General features: G+C 25.9%; 1 protein-coding gene across 12 annotated transcripts in view; it reads right to left on the bottom strand.

Annotated features, from left to right (window-relative positions):
• The window catches only part of LOC129610439 (cell adhesion molecule Dscam2), a 190,179-nt gene that overhangs the window by 106,676 nt on the left and 66,944 nt on the right, over positions 1–16,559 (bottom strand). For all 12 annotated transcript variants that reach the window (XM_055523020.1, XM_055523018.1, XM_055523017.1 and 9 more), the window contains exon 6: positions 2,596–3,038. In XM_055523020.1, coding sequence (XP_055378995.1) covers positions 2,596–3,038 — 443 coding nt within the window. The remainder of the gene's footprint in view (positions 1–2,595; positions 3,039–16,559) is intronic.

Here is a 16,559-nt window from a genome sequence, read left to right as displayed (position 1 = left end):
AAAGCAGGAGTCTTTGATGCGTCTTCTTCTGGAGTATGGAGCTTTGATGCACAGAAGAATTAAGTCTCTGGATGGCTTTGTCTTTGACAGCGGGAGACCTAGAAAGAATTAACCCTCACAAGATACTTGAATTTATTTAAAACATAAGGGAATACTTTAGACGATATAAACTTAGTGAGCGAACACAACAGATTTCTTTAATATATTGACGCTCTGTAATTTATATTGAAAGCTGTTTAGAATGTTATTAGGCCTATTTAATTTAATTTATTAATTAAAACTTAATTTCAATCAAACTTTGATTTTTCATTTTAAAATAAAAGTTTTTAAGATTCTAACGAATTTTGTTTTATCTTTTGCAATTTTACAACGCAATTCCATAATTAGTATATGTAATTAGTATTGTAAAAAAATTATAATGACAGTTTTACATAAAAAGCTTATAAAATCATCTTTCTTTTATCCAATGAACGTTTTATTAAAATTATATTTTTTTTATTAATTTCATAATTAAGTTGACAATTCATGTTTGAAGATCTAAATCCTTATAGAAAATTCAGTATTAATGGATTTGTTTACAAAATATTTTTTACATTTTATTTTTTTTGTATATACGCACCCTCTTCAATTTAACATAGGTACAAATATATATGTATATCTGTATATATATATATAGAATAATTATGAGTATTTTTGTCGATAATGATTATATAATTATGAGTGGAAAAATCCATTTAAATAAAATATTTTTCTATTGAATGTAAAACCAAATCCAGTAAAAAAATATTTGCAACCATTAAAAATCTTTTTTAATATTTTTTTATTGATTTCTTTGGAAATTATAAGTATACAATATGTAAATATATAGGTAGATTTGAGTATTTTGATTGATATCAATTGATTATTATGATATTCTCATCATTTCTTCAATCATCCTATTCATTTATATCACACTTTATACACAATAATATTATGATGTTCATTCTAAAAATTAATGATGCTGTTTCAAAAAAAAATCAAAAAAAAAAACAAATATTACAAAAATATTGAATTGGGAATGTAAAAAATCAACAATATAACTGACATGATATTACGCCATAATAATTTAAATGTGAAAAAAATGAAACGCAACAAGAAAAAAAAAAAATAAAAATTATAAAAAAAAATGACAGAAAACAAAACCCAGTACTCTTTTAGTTAAACAAATCCTTAAAGCTTTAAAAATCAAATTTATTTAAAAAAAAATATAAAGACAACAATATTAAAATATGTTCTAAATTCAGAAAAATATCAAGAGAAAATTTCTGGATCAGTGATAGCAGAAGTACACCAAATGATTATGACAACTTCAAGTATTTCATGTACTTTTTTTCTAATATTATTTTTGTACACAAAAATAATAAAAAAGAATAATAATAACAAAAATATGTACATATATAAAATAAAATTCTTCTTAAATATAATCTAACTTCAATAATATAATAATCAAAATAATGAAGATGATAAATAACAGCAGCAGCAGTAGTAGAGGCAGGCAGCAATAGCAACATCAGTAAAATCAACAACATGAACAACAACAATATTAATTCAAGTATATATTTCCTTTTATATATATGTATGTATTTATACAATTCCTTTATTCTAATGTAAATACATATATATGTACTTAAGTCTTTTATATTAGATACACAGGCGACCATATATTAAATGAACATCGCAATTGGATTTATAAGCTCTACATAATTTTTGTTCGGGAACATTTTTGGAAAACGATTCTGGAACGTCCCAGGTTCCAAAAAAGATTCAGAGAAAATATAAAATCAAGTTAAGGAATGTAGTCGCATGGTAGAATGATCTTTAATAACATTTATCAGACTCTATGAATTTTATTTGGAAACATGTTAAAATATCGGTTTCGTAAAACGCCCCAAATGGCAAGCTTATGTTCAACAAAAGGTCATACTTCGCCTGTTTTCAAAATGTCTTTAAGATGTTTCTTAATTGAAATTCTTTAATGTCTTTAATCAATACAATGGTACACGGATCGATTGTAAGTAAAATTTATTTTTATGATTAAATTGAAAAATTAATTTGCTTGAATGCTCAGTAGTTACTGAAATGATCATTGGTTTGATAACGTAAAATTAGGAAAGATTTTTAATATGAACAAAGTTTTTAAATAAAGTAGTAACTCTAGTTTTTGACGTTTGTGACGATGTTGATCACAAAAAATATTCTTTTTTCAACTAGGTGCTAAAGTTTTCGGGACACATTTTTAATTTGAAGGCAAATGATAAGTGAAAAATGGGAAATAATAAAGTTTCACTGTACTTAATTTTTTTTATTTTCATGTACTCCAATATTTTAATGAAATTGTTGTTGTTTTCCTTTTTTCCTATTTATGTTCAAATTTATACCATGTTATCCTATTAATAATTTTTCTAATCATAAACATTAATACATACTTATACATATATGTAATTATTTTACACTTGAATTATTTTAAAACATAAAATAAAAATAAAAATAATCTCTTATGATTAAAAATAGGATATCAAAATAATATTTTATAAAAATTGCTTTTTGATTAATTACCTCCTAATTGAAGTTCTGCAGCTGCCTGAAATGTATCACCTTCGGGACGTCTAACAACACATTGATACATTCCTTTTTTATCACGATTAACATCGGTTACATGTAATGTTTCACCAGAACTAGGAATCTGTCGACCATTTTTATACCATGATATTGGTTGTATACCCGATACAGGTGAACCGTTACTAGTTATAACACAACGAAATTCTGCTGTACCACCCATATGTACGCTTAATACATTTGGTATAACTTCAACTTGTATTGGTGTTGATACCATTAATCGTAATTCAGCACTAGCTTCACCGCCAGCACTACTAGCTGTACATTTATATGTACCAGAATCTTCACCTGTTACTGCTTCTATAGCTAAAATTGGTCCCAAAAGTCGTATTCTTGGGCCAGCTAATACTGGTATTGGTTCTGCACCACTCTGTGTAAACCATCTGAAATTAATATTAATTTTTTCTTTTTTAATTTCTTAATGTAAAAATATTGTAATAGATAAATTAATTAAAGTTTTTAAAAAGAAAAAATATGTAGTTCAATTTTCTTTAATTTCTAAAAGATGCGTAAATCTAGATATCAAAAATAGATTCGCAATTTAAAAGTGCGAATAGATTTTATAACAATGAGAATTACAGTTTTTTATACGCACAAATAGTCTTGTATAAGAATTTTTTTTCCTTACAATTTGATTTTTCATAACTTATTCTTTTGTTAGAATTTCTAATCGATTGATTTTTCAAGATGAATATTGAATTGAAATCATTATTTTTAGGTCATTCTACGCAATGAACATAATTATTAACGGCGCATCAAAATTATTCATTAACTAAGTGATCAATATATTTTAAAATTTTCATAGGGGGAAGATTTAAAATTTAAGCAATTTGTGAGATTAAGAAAATTCAGTACCTTACCGGACTACTTCTTAATTAATTTAGAAAATACATCAGTCTAAATAAAATTCCAGTCTATATATTTAAAAGTATTTCGTTTAGAAATTGGAATTCTTTAATGACATTGTATTGAAATAGCTTGCTAAATTGAAATGTTTAATTAATAGGAACGGATGAATTTCATGGTCTCTCCTTTATTCTAATTATACCCATTTTATTTTCACTTTTATTCAGCACAAGAAATCGCAAATTAACAATAAATTTTGGCATTGTGCAAATTTTTTAATAGTATGCCTTAAAGATTTTAGGTGTTTTAATGCAAACATCATTCTTTAAGAGCGATTAAATTAATTATTATATTTTATACCCAGATATAGTGTGTTCTCTCGTAGCAGTAACAATGAAACCGGATTCTTCATTGAATTCTTCTTGTGTTGATTATTATTTTTCTTTTCAAATTTTTTTTAATCCTTAATTGTTGGTACGTGTAAATGCATTTAATTTCAGTTTTTGTTTGTACACAAAATAAAATTATAACTAAAGTCGGAATAACAAAAAAAAAAGAGAGAAACTTTGAAAAATTGATTTTCCATTTTCCGTACTCTTTCTTTATTTTTGTTTTTTTTGGTAGGTACATAAAGGGAAGTTAAAAAAAATAACTTTGTAATTTTCATTTTTTTTGCATAAACGTAGGCACATCGAAACTGCACATGACAAGATTTCCCAGTTTTTATTTTTATCGTGTAATGTCCTCAGTTTTCGAGATTGGAGCTTTTTTTTTGATTTTCATTTTGTTTGTTTCTTTGTTGTTACAGAAACAAATTTTTTTTTAAAACGTTATGCAACTGTATTTTTTTTTGCATATTTTTTTTCATAATACTTTTAACTTGAGCCCGTTATTTATTCTTATATATTTACATAATATTCTCCTCTTAAAATATAATATAGTGATATACTGGCGCGGTTGTAGTAGTAGTTGTAGAAATATCGTATTAATCGTAGTACAATATAATATATTATTATTATAGTATGAGTGTATCATTTACATAGATAAAACAAAAGATATGATAATTTCAAAAGCAAAACAAAAAAAAAAGAAAAATGGAAAAAAGAAAAATTATTTTCCCATCTTAAAAAGCAGATAACGATGACATTATCGTTATTATAAAACCGTCATCATCAGGCACATCGTCATCATCGAATATGTTGTAAAATATAATAATAATATGTACAGTATATTTATTTATTGTGTAGTTCTCGGTATAAGAGTATGTATACATATACACAGAATATAACAAAAGTTCTGTTTGCACACGTATACATAATAATATAGTGTGTGTGTATAAGGAAAAATATGAATAAATATGGAGAAGAGAAAAAAATGAAAAAGAGTTAAGCCTATATGCCCATAAATAAGGGAGGATAGTGATGATTAATCTGGTTTTTATATTTATATATATTTTATATACGTTACTTGTTGTTCATAAAATATAAGAACATTATAAAAATATGACATTATTGAGACAAACTTTAGGATATGAATATGCTGTTCTAAATATTGTATAACTAGTTTGATAGAAAGCGTAATAAAGGAAAGAATATTATGATAATATATGTATCTGTTGAAAGTTAGGTAAATGACATCAGAAGATTAGCTTTAAAATTGACTAAATGCGCGAGATGCATCGGTTATAATAGAATAACTACTAAATGAAAGAGGTTCGTGGAAGACTTATTTTAAATAGAGACAAGTAAAGTATGAACACGAGGAAAAAAGAACAATGCAGAATAAAATTATTTTCGATTGATAGTTTTTTCAGTTTACTTTAAAGTTAAGCATTTCTGGTATATTCTGGCCGATATATTATTTGTAAGCTTATACCCCTACCGCTTGGGTCTTTTAAAAATGAAAAGATGTGGAAATTTAAAATTTGGCACAGATTACTTCACAAATATTGGCTATTAGAAATTAATAAGGTTGGTTTTAAACCTTTTCGATACCCGGTTTTGTTAGTCAAGTGTTTGTAAATCGGTACCTCACGTTGTAAATAATACCCGATACAGGTGGTTCCAGGACCTTTTCATATGAACTCACTTTTATTTTGCTGAAAGCCAATGTGTAAACAAGGTGCATTTTCCACAATTAAGTCGGATCACTTTGATGTCGAAAATTTAAACATGTACAATTGGGTAAGAAAAAGCAGTCTTAATAAGATCAAAATTAACACTTCTACATGTTTTTTTTTTTATATTATAAACGAAAAGTAGATGAACAAGCACATAGCATTTACTTCATTACTATAAACTTAATATTGAAATTTTCATACCAATTTAATCACATGTATATTTATCTAGGGATTGATATTTATATATAAATAATATATATAAAATAATATAATAATAATAATGATGACGATAAGAACAAAAATGGTAGCAGAACTGTAATGTAAAAACTTTATCCACTTAAAAAACTCTACCATATCAAAATGTCTCAAATTCGTGTTTGAATCGAATACGGAAAAAATATGTATACAAGCAGTAAAAAATATAATATAAAAATCTTTAGATATACATACTCGTATAATTATGAATTTATGTAAAAACAATGCTGTAATTTGATACTAGTAAAAAAGCAGTGAAAAGTATTTAGAATGCGCTGTGCATCAAAAACAAAAAAAAGAAGGAAACGAAATGAAAATAAACAATATATTCCCAGATATTTAATATTGTCGATTTTTATGACTGTAGAGTAAATACAAAATTATAAATAAAAAGTTGGACCAAACCAAAGGTTTGTAAAGCAGCACTTTTCACTTCAACAAGTGAAAATACTGCTTATAAAAAAAGTCTGTTACATTATTTAAATTGGTTTCATTTATATAATAAAATATTTCAAAAATTGCATACATTTAGGATGAAGTAGAAAAAAATTTTTAAGAGGCGTTAACATAAAGGATTAATTGCGTGAGTTATGCATGGAATCACCTTTAACTTTCTGCATTTATAGTATTTTAGAAAATGATTCAGTTTCGGAAATGTAAGGTGCCGAAAATTCGAATTTTACAAATTTTGAGGGGCGATAACTTGAGCGGGAGTGACGAAACGAAACGAAAAAAACAATTTATAAGTATCTTAAAGCTGCTAAAATTTCAGATTCCTGTAACCTATTGTGTAGTAGAAAAATGATATCAAAAAATCAAAAAATTTGTTTTTTTTTTGTAGATAGCGGCAAATTTTAACAGCCATTTTTGCTTTTTAGTGGTTAAATTATTCTGTTCCGCTGTAGAAGAAGCCAGCTGTAACTTTTTCACGTTTGCAAAATTTGAAAAATGTAATATGTGTTTTTTTTAAAATAAATAGTTAAGAAATGCAGTTTTTAGGGGTTTGAGGGGCTATAACTATTTGCCGGGGGGACGAGGGGGAATAGGATGGAGTTGGGTAAAAGCTTTCTTCTACGAAAATGAGCTTCTAGTGAAACTCAATGCACATATAAAAACTCAGCTTTATATATCTCAAGAGTGTGGTAATTTTTTAAACATGTCCACGAACGTACGGACGAACATAGTGAAATTAATAAAAATACTTGTTTCAACATTTTTTTTTGGATGGCGTTAAAAAAGTAAGAAGTCATGATAAAAAATATGAAAATTTTAATTTCCTTTAATCCGATATTATTTTTGCTTTTTTGATTATCGCAGTAATGAGACATTTTCAGTATGTTCAGATTGGATCCAGTTTTTAAAATTGTAGTTAAAAACACTTTCATAATAAATTATGTATATATTTTTCTATCTTAATTGAATAAAGATAGAAGTTATGTAGCTTCATATTTTGGTTTTATAAATGAACTTGGACATACTATGTAACAAAATATTACTTTCGAGATTTTGTCATTTATAATAGAATAACAAATAATTTTTTTGCAAAATAGAAATTCCAAGCTTTAACACTGGGACAAATTTGATTATATAGTATTGGGATAGAGAAGTGTAGTTGAGAAATATACAAGCATTTTTTAATTTATTGAAGCAGATGAGAAAATCGGTAGAGTTCAAATTGGATATTTTGTTGAAGGAAAACCGTGAAAGCTATTCTCTTGAAGCAGTCATATTTTTCTTTCCAATATTTACGTATGCTAAATTAAATTACTTGGTATATTTTATTAAAGGGGCATTTCTATAGAAGTTCGTTATTAAAATTTCCAATAGGGTTTTTTGGTAAAATCTTTTTAAGCCTTGGGTTGGTATTTCAAAATGTTAATTCAGAAGAATTATAAATTATCAATGAAATTATACAGGCTGGAAAATCAACGTTAATAAATATTTTTTTTATTTCTCAAAGGTAAATAAAGAGTTGTTGAGAAAATTGATGTAATAAGAAAATGTGGGTGAAAAATTATTAATAATTCGATATGAAATTCAAGCAACTTTCATCGCTGGTTAAAAAAATTGTAAATCATTTGTAATTTGTACAATTATAGAATTATAATTTTATTTACGCCCAATTATATGCAATTTAAATGAGAATTCTTTGTTTACCTCGTAGCAGTATAAATAAAATTTGTAATAATGAAATCGAATTTGGAAAATTATGAACTTACTGCATCATAATTATAGTAAATAAAATATTATATATGTATGTGTGCACATAAATTTGCAATTATATTTGCATGTACATGTACTAGTGTCAACTATTGCTACAGATAAATACACTAAAACTGTTTCATTATATTATTATATTTTTTGTTGGACAAAGTCGATCAATAATTTAGAGCAGCTGTAACAATTGAAAATTTCCATAATATATTGTTTCTACATACACACATACATATATTTAATAATACACATAAGTACAAATTTTGTATATGAATAATTTTAAGCTTAATATTTATATTCATCTGTCGATTTATTTACAAGACGTGTGTATATATAGTAGTATAGAAATAATAGAAATGAGATTGTTTTAATAAAGAACTTAAATAAAAATTGATAGTTTAGTTTAGATGATTATTTTATGATAATGATGATGATTATGATGATGATGGTGAGAGATAGAGGAAAATTGACACTTGATTTACTTAGGAAAAAAAGAAACAAAACAAAATTATTGTAATGAGAAAACCTAAACAAAAAAAAAAACAATTTTTTTTTTAAATAACTTAATTTTGCTTGATTGTGAGATAAGTAAAGAGTTTTCTGGTCTGTCTTTTGTTTTATTCCTATAGAAATTTAAAAAACCAAATCAGTTTTTCACTTGGTAGTGGAGAATAATTTATTTTGTTACTGATGATGATGATGATGATGATGATAAGATCTTTCCAAAATTTTATGATCTTTTATGATTTCTATAGTGAACTACATGAATTCCCATTTTCTTAGAAATTTCACATTATTGCATTTGTCCTAAGTGAGCCACATCTAGGTCTCTCAGGCAATCATCTCTTACACAACAAATATAATTTAACTATTGGGCTAATAAACACTATATTCTCCATCTTGCACATCTGTTTATGATTTTAAAATTTGAACTATTGAAAAAGGATAGTCCTGCCTCCTGTCTTCGAATATAATTTCGATCGAAGATTGAATAATTTCGATCGAAAACAAGCGTATATAGATATTTTATAACATAAACCTAAAAAAACATTTTATCCTCGACCATTAAATGCATTTTATTGTATAAAATAAAATGAAAAAATATTAATTTAAAAAAAAAATTAAAGAGTAAATTCAATAAGAATTTATTTCCGGTTTGAATGAACGTGAATTGTATTCATTTCTTTTTTATCCTTTTGCAAATCATATAATAAATTTATCGTATTTATAAGAAGGAAGTTAAAAAAAGAATCAAATTTTTTATTATTTTATTGTAATCGTTAGTCAGTACTTTTAATATAAAAGGAAGTATTTTACTCAAATAATACAAATAATACAAATAATAATATTAAAAAGAATTTAATATTTCCATTACGATTTTCTCTACATGTTTTTTCATTTGAGTACTCGAAAATGGTATATAAGAATGGAATACTTTTTAACGCTGGACTTGATAACAAAAATGATACAAATTATCTGATTTATATAAAAATAAAAAAAATGCACAAAAATTACAAGAAAAAATTTCTTTTCGATAACTTAAAATTTCAAGGATTTTATGGTTTATTAAAACTGAATCTCTTATACGAATATCTGCTTACAAGAAGAATTCAATTTTTTTTCAAAATTTTGGTCTTCAAGAGCCGTAGATAATATAATAAAAGTTTGTGTATAGTTGAAATCACGTGTATTTTCTTATTTCTTTTTTTCAAATTTTTGATGACACAAAAATGTTTATTTTGTGTGCTTGTGCGTAAAAATATGTTTTCTATTCAAATTCAAAACATACAAGAAAAATAATGTTAATTTAACCTTCAATCATTTTTCAGTTTTGAAAAATTAAATTGAGGACATCATCTTGGTTATGTAAACTTTGAAGTAGGTTTAAATGTAAACTTTTTTTTTGTTTTAAAATACTATAAATATAAAGTTTACTAACAATATTGCGCTACTAAATATTTTTGAAGTAGTCGCACAAAGTATTTAAGCAGCTGTATTAAGCAGCTGTGAGATTTTTTATAATCGAGTGAAAAATTGTGTGTCATCCTTACATGGTTTTAACAAAATTTAAGTGCAATTTATATTTAAAACGAAAGTTAATATAAAAACAAATGAAATCTGAAGAAGATAATTGTCAACCGTCGAACAAAAATTGTAAAAAATAACACAAAGAATTAAATTCAAATCAAGTTTTTTTCTAATTAACAAATGATCAATAGATGACATAAACATTAAAAAATTATTTCGAACCAGCACTACTCTATTTTTAGTGGAGCGAACTTTGGATATTCACTTTTCAAGTCATTTTACAACTTCTATAGGCTGAAAGTGATAGTGGTTAACTGTTTTTGTGGATGACACAAAATTTAGAGAGCCTCTTTTGACTTTTTTTTCACTCAATATTACGGAAATATGCTTATTAACAAAACCAGGGAGAAAATTTTACTGGTGAAATGATTTCGAGTTCTAAAAGATGTTTACGAAGAAATCGTGAATGTACATGATGCAAAAGTTTAGCAGTTGATTTGCAACGTTAATTTTGTCAATTTTGTAAGTTTATTTAAGAGTGGGTTTACTCATTATTATTTGAGGAAAATGCGAGCACTAGAGCAATATGACAGCTCATTAAATTTTTTCTTTTTCGAGACATTTATGCTGCACAAAAGATTTGAATATTTGCGGAATGTGTAATTGGAGAAATTTGTATTGTATACGAAAAATATTAAATTGAGTTTAAATAAGAAATTTCATTTTCAAAACAGATTCTTTTGTATCTACAGTATTTTCATTTTTTAGCATTCCTCAAATACTCTTAAATATAATAAATAAATATATTTTCCCCTTGAGTACACGTGCAAGTATACCAAATTCGAAATTTACAAAAGGCAATAAATACGATAACTATTTAAGATTTTTAGCACTCAGCATTTGGTTTTTGAATTGAGAAGTAATAAAATTTTACAGCATTAAGCTCTATAATTTAGTTAAGCATGTAAATAGCATTAAATATAATTAGAGTAGAGTAAGTCAATTTGATAAAATTACTTTTTCAGGTTAAGGTTTAGTGTAGTCATACTAATATGAATTCTTGAACTAGGTCAAAATCACAAAAGCTCATTTCTCAAGAACACACTAATTCTTATTTATTTTCCCATTACAACAAAACCGATTTTCAATGCTCTTACAATAAATGTAATTTTTCCTAATGCACAAATTTTATCTTTATAACTTTCTTTTATATCAAAAATTTGCTTTTGATCAAAGTAGTTAATTACTAAGTAAATATTTACACTACTAAATAGTGTTTTTTTCATTTTTTCCTCATAAAAATTTTAATAATGCTGTGATGCAACTTATTTAACTGCGATGACATGTTTTAATTGAACTTCATTTGAAAAAAGCTTTTTATACTGTAAGAAACAACGAAGGTAGTTACAGTTTTTAAGCCAAGGTTAAAAATTTGACATTGGTTATAAAAAAGATAAATTTAGGTTTATTTAAGTTATTTAAGTTATTAATTTAAGTTTATTTTAGTTTAGATAATTTGGAAAATTCATTGTGTATAAAAGCGTATGAAATTTGAAAAGAAATCGGTACATTAAAATTGATTTGCTTGCATTTCAAGACAATTTCACTAACATTAAATAAGATTAATATCATGGAATCCTGCCGGTTAATAAGAATATTTGGTGTTATTTGGTTTCTGCTTAATTCTATTAATATTATAAATGCAGCAAATTCAACAAAATTAGAAAATAATGATAGAGAAGCAAGAATTATGAATACAAGACTTGTTGGTGCTGTTGAAGCTGAAATGTATGATGCACCATATTTAGTTGCTATTATGGTAAAATCAAGATCAAAAGGACTTGTACAATTTTGTGGTGGTTCTATTATTCGTTCAAGTTATGTATTAACAGCTGCTCATTGTCTAAAATTAGAACCACATCGATTACATTTAATTGCTGGCCTACATAATGTCGATAATATTGAACATTGGACAACACAAAGACGACGTGTTCAGTATTATGTAAAACATCCAAGATTTACAACAATTGGACCATATGATATTGGTATAATAAGAACAAATATGCCATTTAGATTTAATGAATATATAAGTCCAATACCGATATCAATGGATAATGATCCAGTTGGAAATATTTTAATATATGGATGGGGTAGTACAGAACAATCATCAAAAAGAACATTCCCGAGTCGATTAAGAGTAGCCAGTTTAACATTAGTAACGTATAAATATTGTAAGGAATCATTTCCAACACAAAAAATTCGAGAAGAAAGTAATTTATGTGCTGGATTACCTGATTATTTAAGTAGTGCATGTGTTGGTGATTCTGGTGGACCAGCAGTACAAAGTGGAAAATTAATTGGTTTGGTTTCATGGGGACCAAGTGATTGTAATTCTGAAATTGGTCCAACTATTCTTACCAGATTAGGTTATTATAATGTATGGATTTTGAAAAATTTACAATTACTATCGTTGCAATATGATTCAAAACAAGAAAAAGGTAATTCAAATGAAGAAGTTTTAATTGAAAATGATTCAACAGATGATCTTCTTGATGATAATGAAATTGATGATCTATTAAAAAGTATTCGAGTTTTATCTTAATTTTAGTGTGATTGTAAATTAGATTTGTGTTGCGATTTATTTATGTACATAGTTTCATAAAAAGTGATTTATTTTATAAATATTTTCTTGGATGTTTCTTTACGATTTTTTTTAATAAAAACTTGAAATAAATTTAAAAGGGTTGCTTATGTTTTTGTAAAAACTGAATTTATTTTATTAAAATTGTTGAAAGACTTTGTTAGAACTTCTATAAGTTCAAGCCGATCTAAATATGCTGCTATCATACTAAGTCGTTGTTGAAGTATCCACGAATAAGACTTTAATTTTTTAAAAAATATTCCCGTGCTTTAAAATGAAGAAAGAAATTTTAAGGAATTAAAATTGCTAGTTAAATGGCAAAATTCATTAAACTTTGAAATCAAAATATTTGCCGCCTTTGTTTATTTCCTCTTATATCCTTAAAAACTAATATTCATAAATAACCATTTGAAATATTTTATTAGCAGTAAAAAGAGAGAATTTTATGCAGTTAAGAGTACCTTAAAAAAGTTAATCGATAATTTTTTTTTTTGCTTTTATGATTATTTCATTTTGATTTGTTATTTGAGTCTATAAAGTTTTGTTAGGGCTTTGAACCTAAAATAACAAACTGCTATTTGATTCGAATGAAAATATTATTAAAATAAAAATATTTTCTTTTAATTTCTTATTTTTTTTATTTAGGCTTTTCAGTCAAAATTAAGAAATTGTTATTTGAATTTTCTTTGACAATTATTTCGAAAAACGTATATTGAGAAAACGGGGAATAAGTTTGAAGAAGAAACAACTTTTAAATAATTTCAAAGATATTTGTTTCATTAAAGGAAGAAAAAGACTAAGAGTCCGTAAAAGAGTCTTTTGGTTTTTACTGCTTTGTCACTATATTAGAGTTTATCAAACAAGAAAACAAAAGCGGAAAAATCTGTCATAAATCTTTAAAAGAAAAGTAGCAAATTATAACAAAAAAAAAATTTTTTCTCACTGTCATCTTTGATAGTTACATAAATTTTGCACAAAGTTTTTTAGAGCGTCAAATTAGATACTTTTCTAAAGTATATTTCTAAGACCTTTTCCGCCTTGTTTAACTAAAGGAGAATGCAAATATTTTCTATATTTTTCACTTATTAAGTAACAGTAAAATTACTTATCAGTCTCAAATTTAGAACTATAACTTTATTTTTCAAACATGGAAGAATCACTTTATACATACATGAACTATTGGCCGCTGCGGGGGCATGCGGCTAGGTTAGTGCTGCTTTTCAGCACAACGTATCGAACGGAAAATAAGGAGACTATGTTTCACTGTCTCTACGAGTGTCCGGCTCTGGGCGGGATCAAGCTAGTCACGTAGGGCAGAACATGCGTGACGGGGCTAAACGATTCTTCAAAAAAACCGGATGGCTTGTAACCATACGCTCAATTTTGGCCTGGTAATCACCGGGTAGTGGTAGCAAAATGACACATTTGTGTCGTTTAAAACCAACCAACAATACAACAACCAACCAACAATAAAATTGATTTGAAGCAAATTGTGCAGGCAACAAATAGTTTGATTGCAAAGCTTAATAAACTAGATTTAGTAATCTGAATAAAAACAAAATTGATTTCTCAAATTGTTGGAACTGTTTTTTGTCATGTAGTCATTTCTGTTCAATATTATTAGCGAACGAAAAAATTAAACAATATTTGGAGTACTCAAGGTGTCAAATACCTTTATTAAGTTCGTTTATAAATCTCTATTATTTTGTAAGCTATTTTTATTTCAAGTTCAACTTTATGAATAGTTGATGAGACACCAAAGTACAAAATTAAAAATTATCTTGGCCTTTTAAATTGGTTATAATATTTTTTTGTAAAAAATAATAATTCTTTATTATTATTATAAATGTTGTAAATGAAATCGATGTATGTAGGCAATTGAGATTGTTTACGTTATAAACTTTTATCTTATAAAGAAAACAAGAAAACAACAACTATACAATACGAGTATAACACCGAACAGAAAAAAAAAATTGAAAATTCATGTTTTATGAAACTTTAAAATTTTTCTTTTGAGAATATTTTCCTTAAATGTCCCGAATGCAAACAAAAGTTTTCATCCTTTCCTTGTTTTTCAAATCAAAGAAAAAGAGGATAAAAAAAGAATATTATGATAAAAGAGGTGAATTATACACACAAACATAAAATTAAAAGGAATGAAAAAAATAATAAATCCCCAAAAGGCTCATCAAAATGTTAGTGAAGATAGGAGTGTAGAGCGATGTGCAATAATAGAAATCTAAGGAAAACAAAAGCTTAGTGTACGTATTTGTATAGAGGTTTGTGAGAAAAATAAGAAAATCTTAAAAAAGTGTGTAATATTCTCGACAGTTGCATGTTTTGCAAATTAATTTACCTATGAAAAAAACATAAACATATCAATTTTTGACGAAATTTTAACGAAACCTATGAACCAAATAGAAAACTTATAGAAACTTGTATTGGCCACTTAAATATTTTTGTACAGAACGTGCGTAAGCTTAAAAACTTCCTTATAATTTTTAATTAGGTTCAGAAATTTGAGAAATTGTTCTTTTAGATTTCTTTTGACATATGATAAAATAGACACCTTTTAAACAATTTTTTTCACATTAAGATTTTTTGAAATCTCCAAATATTCTGTTGAAATAAACTGAAACGAAATTTATTTGTAATAATCATAAAAATTATCGACTCTAGCTTATTAAAAAAGCGGGAGTTATTTTACATATTGAAAGAGAAAAAAAAACCTCTTATGAAACCAACCAAACAACGACAAAAGAAATAAAGAAATCTTTGAATATTTCATGCTGATTTTATTTTAAATAAAAATGATAAGAACAATGAAATCAAAATCAGTATGTACTTATTTTCAGCCTTTACAGTACTAAAAGCACGTACATTTGCAAATATAAAAATTACATACAGAAAACGAAAAAAATTGTGTAAAATATCTTAAGGGCATTACAATTTTTATAATAATAGATTTTCACACGAAAACTACTATATTAACAAGCAGTACAGTGCTAGCCGTCATTTATTATTGTAAAAGCCCAATTTAGCATGTTCGCTTGAGAGTCACAATTTTTGAATGGCTGTGATGTGATGACGGCTAAACGTAGAAAATTGGGAAGTAGAACGCTAGGCGAAGCAGTTTGTTGGAAAGGTTTTGAGTAATTATTAAAGTTTTGAGTAATTTTATGATGACATTTTGGTGGTTAATAATTTGAATGTTTTTGGTGATTATTTAATATTTTTGAGTTTTTTTAGTGGATCTCCTACAGATGAAGTAATAATCTGGAGTCTTTAAGATATAAGCAGAATTTTTAAATCTTTTCTAGAAAAACATTTTGCTTTTCAGTAAAACACTCGTTCTTGAGTGAAATTTTTTAAGTGACTTAAATATAAGTAGAATTTTTAAGTGATTTCTAGAATAACAATTTGCTTTTCAGAAAAACACAATTTTTGACTAATTTTTCAAATGACTTTAATGATATGTTGGTGACGATGGAAAGATTGTGACACCTTTGTAAAAAGACATTGCCGGTATTCAAATAAAATAGTACTTTGAGTGGTTTTGCTTCCATTTGTAAAACACAGAAATGTAAAGCATTAAAGTCAAATTTGTTAGGTTTTAAGATACTGTATAGTTGAAAAGTATAACATTTTTTTATATTTGTTTAAAAAATTTTCTATAGAATTTCTTCGATAAATATAATTTCACTCGAATCACTGTGTGTAAATATATACACACATACATACATATCTATAATATAAGATTATTTTTTTTTTAATATCGTTTTTTCTATACGTGATATTGCA

The sequence above is a fragment of the Condylostylus longicornis genome, unplaced genomic scaffold (assembly GCF_029603195.1).
Source record: "Condylostylus longicornis isolate FDR11 unplaced genomic scaffold, ASM2960319v2 ptg000044l, whole genome shotgun sequence".
Taxonomy (NCBI): Eukaryota; Metazoa; Arthropoda; class Insecta; order Diptera; family Dolichopodidae; genus Condylostylus; species Condylostylus longicornis.
Note: the sequence above shows the minus strand (reverse complement) of the source record. Positions and strands in the feature narration are given on the sequence as shown.